Source organism: Hypanus sabinus, unplaced genomic scaffold (genome assembly GCF_030144855.1).
Source record: "Hypanus sabinus isolate sHypSab1 unplaced genomic scaffold, sHypSab1.hap1 scaffold_135, whole genome shotgun sequence".
Classification (NCBI taxonomy): Eukaryota; Metazoa; Chordata; class Chondrichthyes; order Myliobatiformes; family Dasyatidae; genus Hypanus; species Hypanus sabinus.
The window spans coordinates 799,864-818,496 of record NW_026779420.1 but is presented as its reverse complement, the minus strand read 5'-3'; the positions used below and the strand labels follow the sequence as shown (position 1 = coordinate 818,496).

At 45.9% G+C, this 18,633-nt stretch overlaps 2 protein-coding genes across 5 annotated transcripts in view; one reads left to right on the top strand and one right to left on the bottom strand.

Moving 5' to 3' along the window:
* The first annotated feature begins 364 nt into the window (after window positions 1–364).
* The window catches only part of LOC132386871 (zinc finger protein 850-like), a 31,601-nt gene continuing 13,332 nt past the window's right edge, over window positions 365–18,633 (top strand). The window contains exon 1 of the mRNA XM_059959227.1: window positions 365–2,504. Coding sequence (XP_059815210.1) covers window positions 1,549–2,504 — 956 coding nt within the window. The 5' untranslated portion in view covers window positions 365–1,548. The remainder of the gene's footprint in view (window positions 2,505–18,633) is intronic.
* Window positions 10,152–18,070, bottom strand: LOC132386869 (uncharacterized). Of its 4 annotated transcripts, none has more exons than XR_009509694.1 (3): window positions 14,409–15,394; window positions 12,419–12,526; window positions 10,152–10,968 (listed from the first exon to the last, which is right to left on the bottom strand). XR_009509694.1 is itself a non-coding variant. In XM_059959225.1 (2 exons), the coding sequence occupies exons 1-2, from the start codon at window positions 14,708–14,710 to the stop codon at window positions 10,449–10,451; spliced, it is 822 nt and encodes a 273-aa protein (XP_059815208.1). In that variant the 5' UTR covers window positions 14,711–15,394; the 3' UTR covers window positions 10,152–10,448. The 4 variants fall into 4 exon arrangements, 1 of the variants encoding a protein (XP_059815208.1); XR_009509693.1 differs by lacking the exon at window positions 10,152–10,968 and adding an exon at window positions 15,704–18,070 and having other exon boundaries at window positions 11,898–12,526; window positions 14,409–14,483; XM_059959225.1 differs by lacking the exon at window positions 12,419–12,526.

Below are 18,633 nucleotides of genomic sequence, written 5' to 3'. Positions count from 1 at the left end.
ACAAGTCCTTAATTCACTGAAAGTGGTATCACAGTTAGATAGGGATGGAAGGAAATATTTTAGCCCATTGCCCTTCATGAACCACAGTAGTGACAACAATAGATGGATGTTATGTTGACTTGTAGAAGACATTGGTGAGGCCTTATTTGGAGTATTATGTGCAGTTTTGGTCACCAACCTACAGGAAAGATGTAAAAGAAGTTCAGAGATTTCAGAGAAAATACACAAGGATGTTGCCATGTCTGGAGGACTTGGATTATAAGGAAAGATTGAACAAATCAGGGCATTATTCTTGGGAATGTAGAAGATTGAGGGGAGATTTGATTGTGATAGAGAGGCACACATAGTGATAATGCAAGCTGGCTTTCTCCACTGAGATTGGGTGGGACTACAACCAGAGGCCATGGGTTATGGGTGAAAGGTGAAATGTTAAGGGGAGCATGAGAGGAACTTCTTCACATAGAGGGTCATCCGGCTGTGGAATGAGCAGCCAGCACAAGTGGTGCATGCGAGCTCGATTTTAACGTTTAAGAGGTTTGTGTAGATACCTGGATGGTAGGGGTGTGGGAGTGGGCTGTTTAAATAGTTCAGCACAAACTAGATGGCCCAAAGGGCCTGTTTCTGTGTTGAAATTTTCTATGATTGCGACAAGAACCTGAAATAATACAAAAATTCACTCTAAGTCCTTTTAACAGATGTGCGGCCAACCAGTCATTTCAGCAGGAATTTTTTAAATGGCGTTAAAATTGTGGCATTTTGTTAATAATACACAAGAGAAGATCCCAGCTGCATGTCAAGAAAGACAATTTGCATGAGAGTGTTTCAGTCACTGTGGGACAAGGAACACGTGCCGCTCAGCAGGAGCCAGGAATAATACCAATGGAGGGAGTCAAAATGAGCCAGGTCACAGATTGGAGACGACAGAAATGCTCCATTGTTATTGAGACAGGAAGAGTATCAGGGAATTGATGGTCATTCCAGGTTCCAGCACTCTACCCAGTCAGGAGATGATTTCTCTGTCCAACTTAGGGTGAACCTCACTGTAACCGTGTGATACCAGATCAAACCTTGGCAACTCAAGTAATCTCATCTGAAATGTTGTCCTAAACCCATTGATGGATTTTGTAAATTTTTTTACAGGTTAAAAATGAGAAGGAATTCATCTCCAGGAAGCTCAAAAACGACACGCCAGTTTTGTTGTCTCTGCCTAGATACTTAAGAAGTGGAGCAAGGGATCCAATTGTCCACCCTTCCTGCTCAGACTGTGGGGAGGAATTCACTCGGTGATTTTGACCAACTGGCACGCCCATCATTTTACACAGGAAAAAGGACATTCACCTGCCAAGACAGTGGGAATGGATTCACTCGGTCATCTCAACTAAAGGTACATCAGCAAGTTCACACTGGACAAGGCCATTCACCTGTTCTGTGTGTGAGAAGGGGTTCAGTCGGTCATCCCACCTGTGGACACACCAATCAGTTCACACCGGGCAGAGGCTGGTCTTCTGCAGAACTTCTGGGTAAGGATTCACTCTGTCATCTGACCTAATGGCTCACCAGCGAGTTCACACTGGGGAGCGGCCGTTCACTTGCTCAGTCTGTGAGAAGAGATTTACTCAGTCATCCAACCTACAGAGTCACCAGCGAGTTCACACTGGGGAGAAGCCATTCACCTGCTCAGTCTGTGGGAAAGGATTCACTCTGTCATCCACCCTACTGGTACATCAGCGAATTCACACTGGGGAGAAGCTGTTCACCTGCTCAGACTGTGGAAAGGGATTCACACTGTCATCCCGCCTACTGGTACATCAGCAAATTCACACTGAGGAGAAGCCGTTCACCTGCTCAGTCTGTGAGAAGAGATTTACTCAGTTATCCAACCTACAGAGTCACCAGCGAGTTCACACTGGGGAGAAGCCATTCACCTGCTCAGTCTGTGGGAAAGGATTCACTCTGTCATCCACCCTACAGAGACACCAGCGAGTTCACACTGAGGTGAAGCCATTCACCTGCTCAGTCTGTGGGAAAGGATTCACTCTGTCATCCACCCTACAGAGTCACCAGCGAGTTCACACTGGGGAGAAGCCTTTCACCTGCTCAGTCTGTGGGAAAGGATTCACTCTGTCATCCAACCTACAGAGACACCAGCGAGTTCACACTGAGGTGAAGCCATTCACCTGCTCAGTCTGTGGGAAAGGATTCACTGTGTCATCCATCCTACTGGTACATCAGCGAATTCACACTGGGGAGAAGCTGTTCACCTGCTCAGACTGTGGGAAGAGATTCACTGACTCTTCCACCCTACGGAGACACCAGCGAGTTCACACTGGGGAGAAGCCGTTCACCTGCTCAGAATGTGGGAAGCGGTTCACTCGGTCATCCAACCTACGGAGACACCAGCGAGTTCACAGTGGGGAGATGCCGTTCACCTGCTCAGTGTGTGGGAAAGGATTCACTGACTCTTCCACCCTGCAGAGACACCAGCGACTTCACACTGGGGAGAAGCCGTTCACCTGCTTATTCTGTCGGAAGAGATTCACTCAGTCATCCACCCTACAGAGTCATCAGCGAGTTCACACTAGAGAGAGGCTCAGAATATGGGAAAGGATTCACTCAGTCATCCCACCTCTTGGCACACCAGTCAGTTCACAGTAAGGAGAGGCCATTGTTATGAATCCTTTGGTTTTGTTTGCTGTAGACTGTCATTTTAAGAGAGAGAGAGAGAGAAATTAAGAAAGTGAATCAGTCTGACTTGCAGCTTGTTTACATCGCTCGCAGCTTGTTTAGTTTTAACTGAGGACACAGACACTCAGAGTCAGACGGAGACAAAGGAGGAAAAATGGAAGGATCAAAACCAGGGAACTAGTAGCCAAGGATCACTGTTTGGAACTTTCCTTCGCTCACAAGGGTGGGCTAATTATCGATTCACCGTACATCGAATGTGTGGTTGTCACCTCATTTGATCCACAGGAGTGGATCTGATTTGGGATATCCTGTGGAGACGACTTATGTGTTAAGCCTTGCCTGGCTGTGGCGTGGTCATTCATTTGATGATACCACTTATGACAATTCACTTTAGGTGATAATTCGTATGTACATTTGTAAAGATGATGGATAAAATCTAGAGCGACTGTTCTCTCTTTTTACCACCATGGAACCTGTGGAATACAACATAATTGCCTTCTCTCAACATTTACCCTGGATTACAAAAATATCTCTCTCACATCACCTATTCTGTGAATTAATTGAACTTTAATACTTTAACATCTCCAGACTCCAAGCCTTGTTTCCCCTGAGCTCAGAAGTTTGGGAGTTATATTTACACACATACATACACATAACACTCATGAGGAAATCTGCAGATGCTGGAAATACAAACACAAAAAAAATGCTGATAGAACACAGCAGGCCAGGCAACATCTATAGGGAGAAGCACTGTCGACGTTGTGGGCCGAGACCCTTCGACAGTACTAACTGAAATATAGTAAGAGATTTGAAAGTAATGAGGGGAGGGTGAAATGCAAATGATAGGAGAAGACCTGAGGGGGTGGGGGTGAAGCTGAGAGCTGGAAAGGTGATTGGCGAAAGTGATACAGAGCTGGTGAAGGGAAAGGATCATGGGAAGGGAGGCCTTGGGAGAAAGAAAAGGGTGGGGGTGTAAGTACCAGAGTGAGGGGGAGAACAGGTAAACAACTAAATATGTCAGGGATGGGGTAAGAAGGGGAGGACGGGCATTAACAGAAGTTAGAGAAGTCAGTGTTCATGCCATCATGTTGGAGGCTACTCGGCCGGTATATAAGGTGTTGTTCCTCCAACCTGAGTTTGGATTCATTTTGACAATAGAGGAGGCCATGGATAGACATATCAGCATGGGAATGGGATGTGGAATTAAAATGTGTGGCCACTGGGAGTAGTCTTTTGCTGTTGGTTCATTTCTAAAGCATTATGGTTTGTAACAAAATGGGGCTGTGTCTGGGATATGACAAATTTAAGGATTGATTAATTATCAATTTCATTGGGGAAATCCCTTTTGATTTACTTGTGTGTGGAAAGCCAGCAGCAATGGATGTTGATAGATATCTGGAAGTGTGAACCTCTCAGGCATTAGAGGACACCAGAAAGATTGAGTTGTTGAGTATTGCTAGAACGTTAATACTTGCTAAGGTGAAATTGACAATGAGGAGGGCACAGATGCAGAAGATAATAGCTGAACATTATGTATCTGAGGATGTGTTTAAAGTGAAGGAGTTGGAGGTGTTTCCTGAATGTAAACCTCGTGAGCTCCAATAGAAGTTAGAAATATTAAAGATGGAGGCTCCGGAAAGGCAGATGCAGTTTCAGGCTAAAGAGGCAGAAAAGCAGACAGAAAATTCTCTTACAAAGTGTACTTAAGGGGAAGGCTTAGCAACCCTATTCTGCTTTGACAGTTGCTGAAGCAGCTTATTATTTACTTATTTATGCTGCCCCAATCATCGCCACTGGGCTATAAATGTGCAGGAGCTGTGTGTGGTTCAGTGTTTTGCTCAAGGACACACAAGCTGCCTCGGCTGAGGCTCGAACTCATGATCTTCAGATCGCTAGTTCAACACCTTAACCACATGGCCACGCATTATGACCACATATTATGACGTAGTGAAACAGGCTGTGCTCAAAGCTTACGAGTTGGTCCCAGAAGCAGACAGGCAAAAGTTTAGAAATTTGAAGAAATCTGTGAACCAGATATACGGAATTTGCTTATGAGAAATTTGTGTCTATTGACCACTGGTGCACATCTGAACATGTAAATGATGATTTTAACAGCTTGAGAGATTTGGTTTTAATTGAAGAATTCCAAAGGTGCGTCCCTGATGACATAAAGACGTATTTAGATGGAAATGATGCTGCCACTCCGCAGGAATCTGCTGGATTAGCAGATCAGTTTGCTTTAATTCATGAAGTTATGTTTACCCTGAATAAGAGTTTCCAAAAGGCACTTGTCAAGTTGTGGGTAAACCTAATGAGCTCACCCCAGTGGCCTGTACCTGCATTCGGTGAACCCTTTTCCAAAGTTATAGTGGATTGTGTTGGCCCATTGCCAAAGTCTAAAGCTGGCCATCAGTATCTGCTAACTATTATGTGTACTACATCCAGATTCCCAGAGGCAATGCCTCTCAGAAATATTAAAGCTAAAACTGTGGTGAAGGCTCTTACCAAGATTTTCACTTTATTCGATTTGTCTAAAGAAATACAGTCTGATCAAGGATGTATTTGTATATCTGCATTATTCAAGCAGGTAGTTTATGAATTGGGAGCAAAACAGATTGCATCATTTGCATACCATCCGGAACCAGAAGGGGCTTTAGAAAGATTTCATTCTACCCTCAAAACAATGATTAAGACATATTGTGTTGAAAATGGAAAAGACTGGGATGAAGGGATACTTTTGCTTTTGTCCAGATGAAGGAATACATTTGATTTTGTCCACAGAAAGAGAGTCAGTACAGGAATCACTGGGCTTTACTCCATTTGAACTTGTATTTGGTCGCAGAGTGACCTTTGACCTTGTTAAAAGGAACCGTGGATTGATGGGGATGTACATGTTAACTCGTTAGACTATGTTTTGAAGTTCAAAAATAAACTACACCAAGCCTGTAGTCTAGCGAGACAAAACTTAAAGATTTCTCAAAACAAAATGAAGTGTTGGTTTGATAACAGGGCTCGCGAAAGAAAATACCAGGTGGGAGATAAGGTGCTTGCCTTATGTTGACGAATCCACTTCAGGCGAAATTCAATAGACCGTATGAGATAGTCTCTCAAATTAATAATGTGAATTCTGTTATTAAAACACCCGACTGACGTAAACTAACACAGGTGGTGCACATAAATATGATAAAGCCTTTTTTGACAAGCAGGCACCATCTGTGAGTATTGTTGTCAAAACAAATGAATCTGGTAACCCTGAGAATGAAACAATTGACTTGTCTGAGACTTTTCACAAGCCAAACATGGTCCCAGTTAGGCTAATGAACTCGGTTGTTCTAGAAAACATTGATAACGAGTTGGCTCATCTGCAGCCAAAGCAACAACAACAGCTGAAGGAATTAATTCTGAAGTACAAAGATTTATTTCCCGATGTTCCCAAGCAAACCACGGTCGCAGTACATGATGTAGATGTTGGTCAAGCCAAACCGATTAAACAACACCCACTTCGCATGAACGTCGAAAAGTGTAAATTGGCTGACCAGGGAATTGAGTATATGCTGGAGAATGGTATTATTAGGCCTTCAAAATGAGATTGGAGTCACTCTGCATTATTGTGCCCAAACATGATGGTAGTGTTAGATTTTGCACTGATTGTAGAAAGGTAAATGCAGTAACAAAAACTGATGCCTATCCTATCCCTAGGGTGGATGATTGCATCGATAAGGTTGGAATGGCTAATATCTTACAAAGATTGATCTGTTGAAAGGGTATTGGTGTGTTCCATTGATGGACAGAGGTAGAGACATTTCTGTGTTTGTGACAGCATCTGGGTTGTATGAATACAATGTTTTGCCTTTTGGAAGGAAAAATGCTCCAGGAGCATCCCAGAGAATGATTGATTTTGTAATTCGAGGGTTAGAACACACAGATACCTATATTGATGACTTAGTCACAGGGAGTGACACTTGGGGAGAGCATATCTCTGCAGTAGAAAAGCTGTTTGACAGGCTTTCCTAGGACAACCTTACAGTTAACTTGGCTAAGAGTGAATTTGGCCATGACACTGTGACCTGTCTTGGCTATGTTGTAGGTCAAAGGAAGTTGGCTCCTGTTCGGGCAAAAGTCCAGGCAATTTCTCAAGTTCCTATTCTGACTGCAAAGAAGGCTGTTAGAAGGTTTCTGGGAATGGATGGATATTACCGTAAGAACTCTGCTGCTATTGCTCTTCCTCTGACCAATCTCCTGAAGAAGGGTGAAAAGTTTGTTTGGACCGAGCCTTGTCAGAAGGCATTTGATTGATTGTTATCAGTATTTCAGATTAGGCCAATCAATGTAGTGCTGTCAGCAAATTTAATTATCAGATTGGAGCTGTGGGTGGCAACACAAGTCATGGGTGCACAGAGAGTAAAGGAGGGCGCCAAAGAGACAGCCCTGTGGGGTATGTGTGCTGAGGGTCAGAGAGACAGAGGAGATGGAGCCTACTCTTACCACCTGCCGGTAATCTGACAGGAAGCCCAGGGATCCAGCTACACAAGGCAGGGTGAAGGCCGAGGTCTCTGAGCTCCTTGTCGACACTTCACGCCTTCGTCTAGCTACTGCTCTGCCCATGACTGCAAGGAACTGCAGAGAACATCAGAGAAACAAGCCTCCCCTCCATGGACTCTTCCTATACTTCCCCTGCCTCGGAAAAACAGGCCACGGACTCAAAGATCCTCACAACCACAGACATTCTTGCTGCAAACCTGCTATCCCATTGGGAAGAGATACAAAAGCCTTAAAGTGCGTAACACCAGGCTGAAGGACGGCTTCCTGTCTGCAGTTATAAGCCAAATGAATGATAAAATGGACTCAACCTCACAATGTAACTGGACGTGACCCTTCACCATATGTCTATCTGCACCGCACTTTCTCTGCAGCCATAATGCTTTGTTACAGTGATTATTTTGATGTATATCAGCTCAATGTACTGTTGAAATGTATCCATCTGTCTGGATGGTACATCAGGCAAGATTTTCACTGTAGCTCAGTACATGATGATAATAAACAAATTTCCCATTTTAATTGTGTGGAAATAATAGACAGACTGAGCTTCTGCTCTGGAACCACAGAAGGAAACTGAACTGTTGTCATTTCTGTGGAAAGCAAATATATGGAAAATACTTCAATCTCACATTACGATCTGCGGTAACTGGGATCAGGTAACCGGTGGTTGGTCTCCCATATCAATATCAGAATCAGGTTTAATAGCACCGGCATGTGTCATGAAATTTGTCCCTGCGGTAGCAGCAGAACCTAATTGATAACAATAGTTTTGAAAAATTGTGATTTAAAATAAGAATATACATATATATAGTACAAAAATAGAGAAAAAAGTAATAAGCTATTTTAATTGTGTGGAGCAATTTGACTGACTGGGTGTTGCTTTGGAAATTCTGAAGTGAAGCTGAACTAAACTTTACACATTTATGAGAAGCTCAGAGAAATACAAATGGCTAAATTCTCACATAAACGGGTCAGACACCCAGAAACATTGGCAGCACTTCAGCACCTCAAAACAGTGAATGAAACAACAGAAAATATTGCAGAGAAAAAAGACATTGTCCACCCACAACGAGAGGACGTGACAGATCCAGATCTCACTGCCTTGTCTGAACGGGGAAAGATGAAGCTACACGGACACATAGAACAGTGACCCGCAGATGCTGCAGATCTGCAGAAAAATGTGAACAGGAACCGGGATCAGGTGACGGGTGGAGGGACTCCCTCCTGAACTGTTGACTCTGCTCCTCGCCCCTCACATGCTGCCCGACCTATCCACCGCATTCCCCACATTATTCCATATTTACCCCAGATACATGATTATTTTTCCACACCATATCTTCCCCGATCCTTTTCCCTCCACGTCCAGGTCACAGAGTCACCGGCTCGATTCCCATCCAGGTCCAAAACATAATTCAGACGCAAAAAGGAAATGTTCACGTTTCATTTAAATCAGTTTTGTGTTTCTAAACACTAATTTCTATTCACATTCCTCCAGAGCCTTGCTGGACAGGAACACTGAAACATCAAGTGAGAAACAGCAGGAGGCAATTCAGCCCCTCTAACCATCAGCAAGATGGCGGCTGCTCACCCATCTCAGCCATGTGTTTCTGCCCGATCCTCATTTCCTCGATCCCTTCGGTCTCCACACATCTGTTTTACGTGCGGACAATCACTGAGTCTTCACCGCACTCTGTGGTGGGGATTTATAAACATTCACCACCCTCGGAATGGAGACATTTCCCCTCATTTCAGTCCCGCACAGTCTATCCCTGTTTCAGAGACTGAGATCCCTGGTTCAACCGGTAATGATGTTGTGCATTTCAGTGTGTTCACCTCTCAGTCCTCGATTCTCTAAATGAAAGGGTTATCACATTTGATCTTTCTCCATATGATGACCCCACCACCCCAGGGATCAGTCTGGTGTATCTTCATTGCACTCTCTCTAACAAATACTCTCTAACCTCTTTGTTAATCCTCTATAGAATTAATTACCATCTTCTGCAGCCCCGTGTTGCCCCGATCACTCACCTCCCACCCGTCACTATTTCCACCTTCCCACCTCCCCCCTCACCTGGATCCACCTCTCACTCCCCGGCTCTTGCCCCATCCCCACCCCTCACCTCCTTTCTCTGACTATTTCCCGTCCACTCTCAGTCCAGACGGAGGGTCTCGGCCCGAAATGTTGACGGTCCATTTCCCTCCACAGATGCTGCCCGACCCACTGAGTACCTCCAGCAGTTTGTTCTTTGGTCTGTTCAACCCGTGTTAGTATGGGGAGCGGGATTTTACATCATATTCCAGGTACAATCTCAACAAAGCACAGATAATTATCACTTTACCCGGACCATTGGCCCCGCTTGCAGGGCAACAGTCTGCCGGTGTTTGCCCCCAATGTAGTGAATCCCTCTGCTCGACACCACCGTGGGCTCAGACATTTCCACAGATGAGCCCCTCCTGTCCCCACCGGGACAAACATCCTGTCCGCCCCCTCTCTCAGCATCTTCATCCTTTCAATACAATCCCTCCCTCCCCGGGGAACCGGCATCAAACCGACGGGCCGAGCGGTCTCCCCCTACCTCTCAGCGATACATCAGACTCCGGCCGCGGGAGACGCTTCACAAACGCCCCAACTTCCCTCGGAGGGAAATGGAAATAAATCAGAAAGCGGACATTTACTTTGAGGTTTTCTCCGCTCTGAGGAGGCGGTTGGCGCTTGAGCGGGAGACGTACTCAGCGGGGTAACGCCCACTCGGCTTGTCCGCCTCCGTGACTGGTTGTAACCAGTGATTGACATCGCTTCGCACCAATGGGAATAACGTAGCTCCTGACTCCTCTGTTGACAGCGATGGGGGAATGGGCTGGTCACGTGATTATTAGCCCAGCCGTTGTACCGATGAAGCTCGTGGGTGACGTAAGACATCGCGCACGTGAGGGCAGATCCCGGTGTGGGGAGCCCATGTGTGACGTCAGGCGCGTGGGGGGTAGGAGCTGTGTGACGTCACCTGTGGGAGAGCGCAGGCATTTAAAAGCACCTTAATGGACTTTTCAGTGGGACAACAACATTAATCACGGGTTTCATCACTGAATCCAGGGTTGTGGGATGTAAAGTCCCCTGTTATGTGTCCGGCTGTGCCGTGTTGTTGGTGGAGTGGGCAGCGTGGTGTTTGTCTCGATTCGGGTCACAACACCAGAATTGCCAGCGGGGTCCACACACAGTGTATTAGTCAACAGAAAACCTTTCGTCCCTGCAGTCTTTGTCTCCTAGTAAACTCAACACCCTGACAGTGTGGACCATAGATACCCCTTCCTCTCAGAGTCAGGGAATCATTCAGACAGCTGATCGATATATATTGGTCATTAAAATTCACCCAGATTCGTTTGGACGGATTTGACGTGGAGTTCGGGGTGTCACAATGAAAGGGCCGGATGGCCGAACTCTCTCCGTTGTCCAAACATCCTTCCAGGTGAGGCGACACTTCACCTGTGAATCTTCCGGGGTCGCCCGTTGTGTCCGCTGCTCCCGATGCGGCCGCCTCTACACTGGTGACACCGGCTCCACCGCAGTTGTGCGGGGTAGGGGTGATTTTTTTTGTGGGGGGCTCGATGTTATTGTTCCCTTTTGTGCGGAGGGGTGGGTTTTGGGGTTTGATGATTGGGATCCCGTTCTTCTTGATCCGGGGGGTGGGGTGGGAGTTTGATTTTTCTCCCTGAGCGACTTTCATGCTCTTTCTTTGTTTCGTGGTTCTATGGAGAAACAGAAACTCAGTGTTATTTATGGATAGCTGCTCTAATAATAAACTAACCTTTGAACTATCCGCTCCGTGCGGGAGTTCCCGGTGTCCAAACATTTTCATTCTGATTTCCATTCCTGCTGCTACCCGGCCTGCTGTGTTCGGCCAGCGTTTTGTTTGTGTTGCTTTGGATTTCCAGAATCTGCAGACTTTGTCGTGTTTGTGATTTAACTCTCCGTTGTCCTTCCGGCCCCCGACCACGGGTGGCGCTGTATAGATCTCCAGCCACTGGTGGCGCTGTGCAGATCTCCGGCCTTCGGAGACGATGTGCAGACCTCCGGCCATCGGTGGCGCTGCGGAGAAACGCCTGCTGAACGCATGCGCGGTGCCGAGTGCCGCTGTTGTTGGCGGTTCTCCGATTCGAGCAGGGGTGAGTCGGGAATGATCCCGGTATTGTGTAACTCGGGGGCCAGTTGCATTGGGAAAGGGCCGGGCCCGAGCTCTGCCGGACGGCTGGAGCAGGGCTGAAGTGGTAATTTTTTAGCTGCCGGAGCTGTGGGCGGGGGGGGTGGGGGGTGGGGGGTGGTGGTTTGATTGATAAGTTCGTGGCCTAAGTTGAAAGGCCTGAAGTTATACAGCGCTCGGTGCCTGCACGTGTCGTTCAACTCTTTGAGTGATTATGCAGAAAGTTTGAAGTTAATAACTTTTGTGGTATTTCTGTTTGACATAATTGAAAATGGCTAGGTTTTGTAAAATTGATCGGTTTTGTAAAATTGACTCCTTCCACCTTAGGCCATGAACTTATAAATCACTTCCAGTTTGTGATATCCAATTTGTGTACATGCTCATTTCATTTACTGGGCAACTGCCTTGCCCCATACGTGCAATGAGCAGGTGCACAAATTGGATGTGACATATATAGGGCTTGCTATAATGGCAAGCAGTAAACCAAGGTGAAATAAATATATGAATTCCAGAGCTCCACAGCTAAGACATTAACAAGATGACAGCCTATCATTACATTTCAGTGTATAACTGGTAAAATTAAACATATAATACTTAATTTAATAATATGACAAAATATTGCATTGTTGCACTTAAGCGATTATCATAAAATATAATTATCAAGCAAGTAAAATAACTTTGTTTGCTTAGAAGCCAAAGGGTTGTTACTGAGAAAAATTTACTTTAGGATTTGCGAGTAATCCACGGACCACCATAGATGTAGCCTTACTAATACGACTGAGTCAGAGCAGACGGCAGGGCCCGCAGCGCTTAGCAGTGTTCCTCAGAGGTATAAAAATAACAGAAATAAAGCAATTCATTTTTTACGATTTTAGCCACCTAAATTGGAACCAAGTAATCAAGTATGAAAAAATAAACTCTGATGAACTATTGCAAAAGCCACAAATATTGCTGAATGTTATTCTCAAAAGTGGTAGGTTGGCAAATCTGCCTCGTACCATTTCTCTCGCAGAAATGGTTGGACGGGAAGTGTATCTGTGAGTGTCGATACAATCTCCTCACACGTCGGGTGTTACATAGTTCGACCTTTACAGATCCTGTTTAGTCTTTAAATATATAAAAAGTTAAAGAAGTTTGAATCTTTACATAAATTATTATCGCATTTATACAAATAGAAAATATCGTTGTTTGGAAGTGACAAATGTTAACGGGAGGACAGCAACCATTTGGGAGTTTTGGAAATGCATTTCATCTCATTCATTGCCTCACTAAATTACTCTTTTTCCTATCAACACAAAGAGAAAAAGAGCCTCTTTCCCATCAGCTACAGTTGGTGGAGCGAGGCCAAGGGGTTGATCCGCTATTAATGGTAGTTGAAATGACATAAAACTACCTTATAGCCCAGAAATGTTTTTTTTTCCATTTAGCTTGTAAAACAAAACTAAATTTATCCAGGTGTAGAAGAGGATTTTGGATGATTAGCTTGTGTATTTGATCAAAATCAGGAAGAAGATGAGCGAGCAGTGAATTTTTCTTTCATTGTTTTAAACTTCTAAACTTGGGTTTCTATGTTCATTCCTTGCTTAATATAGCTCCTTCCTGGAATCCAATGGTACCCGTTGGAAAGAGCAGGAAAATGCTTGCACTTCTGTGCAGGTATTTCCCAGCTTCCTTGGACAATGGGTCGAGCGAGAAGGAATTTCACAAATACCTAAATAAAAAACAGTCACAGCTCCAGGATTAAACCAAAAACGATCAAATATCCTAATGTTATTACTGGTACTTTTCCCCACCAGCCAACACCCCCACTTCCCAACCCCCTGCTTCCGTAGAATTCCCTCTATTTAATATGTGGCTGCTGTTAAATTACCCGCTTGTTTATTTTGACTTTTTTACAGAGGTATCGGAGCAGTTGTCCGGTGAGCTCTGGTAGCACTGCACCTCTGAATGTATGATCCCTTCTCCCACCTGGTTCCATCTGCTTATCTCTGCTCATCTTGTTCAACCTCTGTGCAGTCTCCTAAACCCATCTTCCTGCTTCAGTGATTTACATCTCCCACCTGGGTCATCTTCGGTCCACCCTGTATCCCACCTCCTCAATGTTATATATCAGCAAACTTTCTTCCAACCTCTGTCTTCATTGTGAAGTGTTCTTTTGTACCTTTGGCCTCGCTGAGTCATTTCCAGAATCGGTTATTGTTAGCTGGAATGCCGGAGGGTCATCAGGTCCCAGTTCTGTTGTGCATTGGTGTGGAGGTGCTAGTTTATGAACAGTGACGGGCTGACACACTGCAGCATTTTGCTGGCAGCAAAGAGTACTGGGAGAGTTGGTGCTTGGGCTCTAATCCTGTGATCAGCATTCCAGGCAAATGGAACTATTGGTGTTTTGGCTTTGACTTTGGTTTGAGCTTCTACAGATGGGGCCGGACGCTCGTCCTGCAATGAAGCAGAAATTTCGAGCAGCTGGACATTGGTTGTGGGGAAATCCCGGATTGCACGACCCAGTGTGAGATGTGGGGACAATGTGTGAGACTCTCAGGGTCGGTGAGTGGCAGATTAAGCTGTGTGAGTCTGTGAGGTTGGGTCCTGGGATATCATAGTTTTTGATCCAGCTAAAGTGGACCCCGGGATCGAGCTGTTTGGGCTTGTGAGGTGTTGATCGAGTATTTCTGGCCTGGGATCAGATGTTTGTTTCTGGAGTTCCTTTGGAAGCAATGACTGCCAGTCTGAGGAGAGGATGAGTTCCCATTCCATCCTCACAGGGAGAGGCTGTGAGTAACTGGGCTGTTCCGTGTTTACAACAGTAGAAATAGACCCTGAGTCTGGTGTTCAAACTGTGTTTGGAAATCTCCCCCCCCCCCCCCCCCCCCACTGTCACACAGTGGAAATCAGGCAGCTGTGCTGGAGATCTGCACTAATAACTGAAAATGTTTGAACTCAATCTGATGAAATGTTATTAATTGAATTGTATTGTAAGCTGTTCCTTACCTGCAGAGTCTTTCTGGTAATTCCAGTTTCTTTTTATTTCTTGGTTTATATTTCATGAAATGGACCTGTTTTAACCTGGAAATGAAAATGGCTGTGATAGTTTGTAGGCCTCCGTTAGAGTCTCTGCAGGTCTCCCCTCTCCACGCCAACGATGTTGTCCAAGGGAAGGGCATTAGGACACACACAGCTTGGCACCGGTGTCGTCGCTCAAGGACACACAGGCAGCCTCTGCCAAGGCTCGAACTAGCAACCTTCAGATCACTAGACCAACGCCTTAACCACTTGGCCACGCGCCAGCACATGTGATAGTAGAACAGTAAAGAAAGCACAACTTTTCCCTGTCAATTATCCTGGAACCGATTTTTCTGTTTTTCCTGGAAATGTGTTCAGTACAGTGTTCCTAACAAGGTTTACATGAATAATCTCAGGAACGATCGGTGTTATGAATGAGGAGCATTTGATGGTTCTGGACCTGTGCTCAATGGAGTTTAGAGGGCCGGTGGGGGTGGTGGAGGGATGTATGGTTAATAAACCTACCGAATGCTGAAAAGCCTGGATACAATGGACATGGAGAGGATGTTTCCATTAGACTGTGATCTGACAGTGCAGTCTCAGAATAAAGATGCTTCCCCTTAAAACTCAGATGAGAAACATTTTATGGCCAGAAGATGTCTGATCTTTGGAATTTGTTGCCACAGAGGGTGGTTGAAGCTGCCATTTGGGTATACATATGACAGAGATTAACATATTGATGATTGCTGAGCAGCTCAGGGTTACAGGAGGAAGGCAGGAATGTGGTGTTGGAATAAAAATCAGCCCTGGTTGAATGGTGGAGCAGACCAGATGTATCGAATCACCTAATTCTGTTCCTGTGTCTTATGTCTTACCATGACTGAATGATGGCTCCTTCTTATCCCATATCGTCTGTGACATGTGAGGGACAATAAAAGATTCTTCACTGAGATCATTACATCTGCCTTCAGTGTTTAAATTTCAGTGAGTTTTGTTCTTAGTAACATTACACAGAAATGTTTAGTTCTCCTTTTCATTATTAATGTGCTTCATTGTCTCTCTGTTTAAAGTTCGACCTGTGGTGAGAGATTTATTTGAAGAAAAACCCCAACTGGAGGCAAACCACGACTGATGACGTGGGAACAGCAACAAATGAACCAACCCGAGGACTGAGAGCATCAACTGGGGAGAACCCATCTGACTCGGAGATTCCAGTGATTCAGTCAGGAGAAAGTTTGGTGAGTCTCATTTACTCAAACACTGGTCCTTTAGACATTACATACCTGTACAAAGGAAGGGAGGAAATAGTTGGGAGTGAGACTGAATGTGCCCAGCAGAACCAGTTATGCCTCTGCCAGACCCAGTTGCAATCAATCCAGGTCTGGTAATGTGCTTCCAGCAGCCCAGCCCTTTGAAACCACTCCCATTCCCTCACAGTGGTTACTCAGTAAAAGATCTTGCATCCTCTGAAGTAGCTTTTGGTCAGATCTGAGTGGGGAGAGGGAAAGAGAGGGGAGTGTTTTTACTGACTGTCTTTCAAAAACAGTATTTGTTTGAACTTGCTGCAAACTCTCTACCCATACCCTGTACTATCTCAACCAAATTATTGACATAGATTACAAGTAGCAATGGGTGTAACCCCAGGGAACGTCACTAAGCATGGAACTCGAGTCCAAGAAACTGCCTCTCACCATCACCCTCTGCCTCCTACCACCCAGCGATTCCCAGACCCTGGGGCTCTGTAACAAACTCAATGTTAACAGGAAGATTAATCAGTGATTAAGATGATGAGAGAATTGTGGCCTCCTGAAAGGACATGCGAGCTGAGCTGTCTGATTCACTGGACCAGTTCCACCCTCGTTGACAACGTAATTTACCCCTTGCCCATCCACCCAGGTCATGTTACTTCCGATAACCCACAGTACCCCAACCACCCTCCGTCCCGCCAGTGGCCCCAGACCCTTCTGACCATTCATCCCACACCGACACATAGACAGGCCCCCTTCACCCACGTCCACCCTCCCAGCTTGGGGAACCAGAGCAAACTGATCCCGCGATCTCGACTCAGTGCAAAACTAAAACCAGGGATGCAAGACTGGAGAGCCCGGAGCCTCCCGCTGTCCGGCTCGGTCCCGGCCCTTTCCCACAGCAACCAGCCCTCGATTTACACAAACCCGAGATTAACCCCTTCCTCACCGCCACCTGAACAGGGGAAACACCCGCATCAGCTGGGGTTGAGCTGCAGTTGGTCCCCATATGAGTTAAAACTCCCCGCTATCGGATATGGAGACCAGAATCGTACGCGGTAGAACCACATAACAATTACAGCACGGAAACAGGCCATCTCGGCATTCCTAGTGCGTGCCGAACGCTTACTCTCACCTAGTCCCACTGACCTGCACTCAGCCCATAATCCTCCATTCCTTTCCTGTCCATATACCTATACAATTTTTTTTTAAATGAAAAAATCGAACCTGCCTCTACCACTTCCACTGGAGGCTCGTTCCACACAGTTACCACTCTCTGAGTAAAGAAGTTACCCCTCATGTTACCCCTAACCTTTTGCCCCTTAACTCTCAACTCATGTCCTCTTGTTTGAATCTCCCCTACACTCAATGGAAAAAGCCTATCCACATCAACTCTATCAATCCCCGCATAATTTTAAATACTTCTATCAAGTCCCCCCTCAACCTTCTATGCTCCAAAGAATAAAGACCTAACTTGTTCAACCTTTCTCTGTAAATTAGGTGCTGAAACCCAGGTAACAGTCTAGTAAATCTCTGTTCTCTGTTGACATCTTACGTATAATTTGGTGACCAGAACTGTATATAATGCTCCAAATCTGGCCTCACCAATGCCTTGTACAATTTTAACATTACATCCCAACTCCTGTACTCAATGCTCAAAGGTCAGCATACCAAAAGCTTTCTTCATCACCACATGAGCTTCCTCCTTCAGGGAAATATGCACCATTATTCCTAGATTTCCTCACACTGTCTACAAGCTTTCTCTATTTGTGAACTAACCTCTTCTCTCCTAGTCTCTTCAATCTGATTCCCACCCCCCCCAACCATTCTAGTTTAAAGTCTCCCCAGTAGCCTCCACAGATCTCCCTGCCAGGATATTGGTCCCCCTAGCTTTCAAGTGCAACCCGTTCTTTTTGTACAGGTCACACCTGTCCCAAAAGAGGTCCCAATGATCCAAAAACTTGAATCCCTGCCCCCTGCTTCAATCCCTCAGCCACACATTTATCCTCCACCTCATTCCATGACTACTGTCACTGCCACGTGGCATAGGCAGTAATCCCGAGATTACTACCTTTGCAGACCTTCTTCTCAAATCCCTTCCTAACTCCCTATATTCTCCTTTCAGGACCTCTTCCCTTTTCCTACCTATGTCATTGGTACTTATATCTACCACGACCTCTGGCTCCTCACCCTCCCACTTCAGGATATCTTGGACGCGATCAGAAGTATCCCGGACCCGGCACCAGGGAGGCAAACTACCATCCGGGTCTCCTGACTGCGTCCACGGAATCGCTTGTCTGACTCCCTAACTGTTGAGTCCCCTATTGCTACTGCCTTCTCTTTCTCTACCCTTCTGAATTACAGGGCCGGACTCTGTGCCAGAGGCACGGCCGCTGTTGCTTCCCCCAGATAGGCTGACCCCCCCCCCCCCCCCCCCCCCAACAGTACTCAAACAGGAGTACTTAATTGTCAAGGGGTACAGCCACTGGGGTACTCTCTAGTACCTGACTCTTCCCCTTCCCCTCCTAACCGTGACCCACTTGTCTACCTCCCATGGCCCCGGTGTGACCACCTGCCTGTAACTCCTCTCTATCAACTCCTCGCTCTCCCTGACCAGACGAAGGTCATCGAGCTGCAGCTCCAGTTCCCTGGCACAGTCCCTTAGGAACTGCAGCTCGGCTCACCCGGCGCAGATGTGAACGTCCGGGATGCTAGGAAACTCCAGGACCTCCCACATCCGACACCGAGAACAGCAAGCTGCCCTCACACTCATAATTCCCAGCATGGAACCATAATCCCACGGTGGATTTGTTCGGTGACTTGTGAACAGACGTGATTAATGACCCTGCAACTGGGGACTGGATAAACAGTTAATCTAACAATTCAGATCATACACACCAATCTCCTTGCCTTTCTCCCTCACCCCGAGCTACTTACCCCATTTCCCTCACCACACCCACCTCACA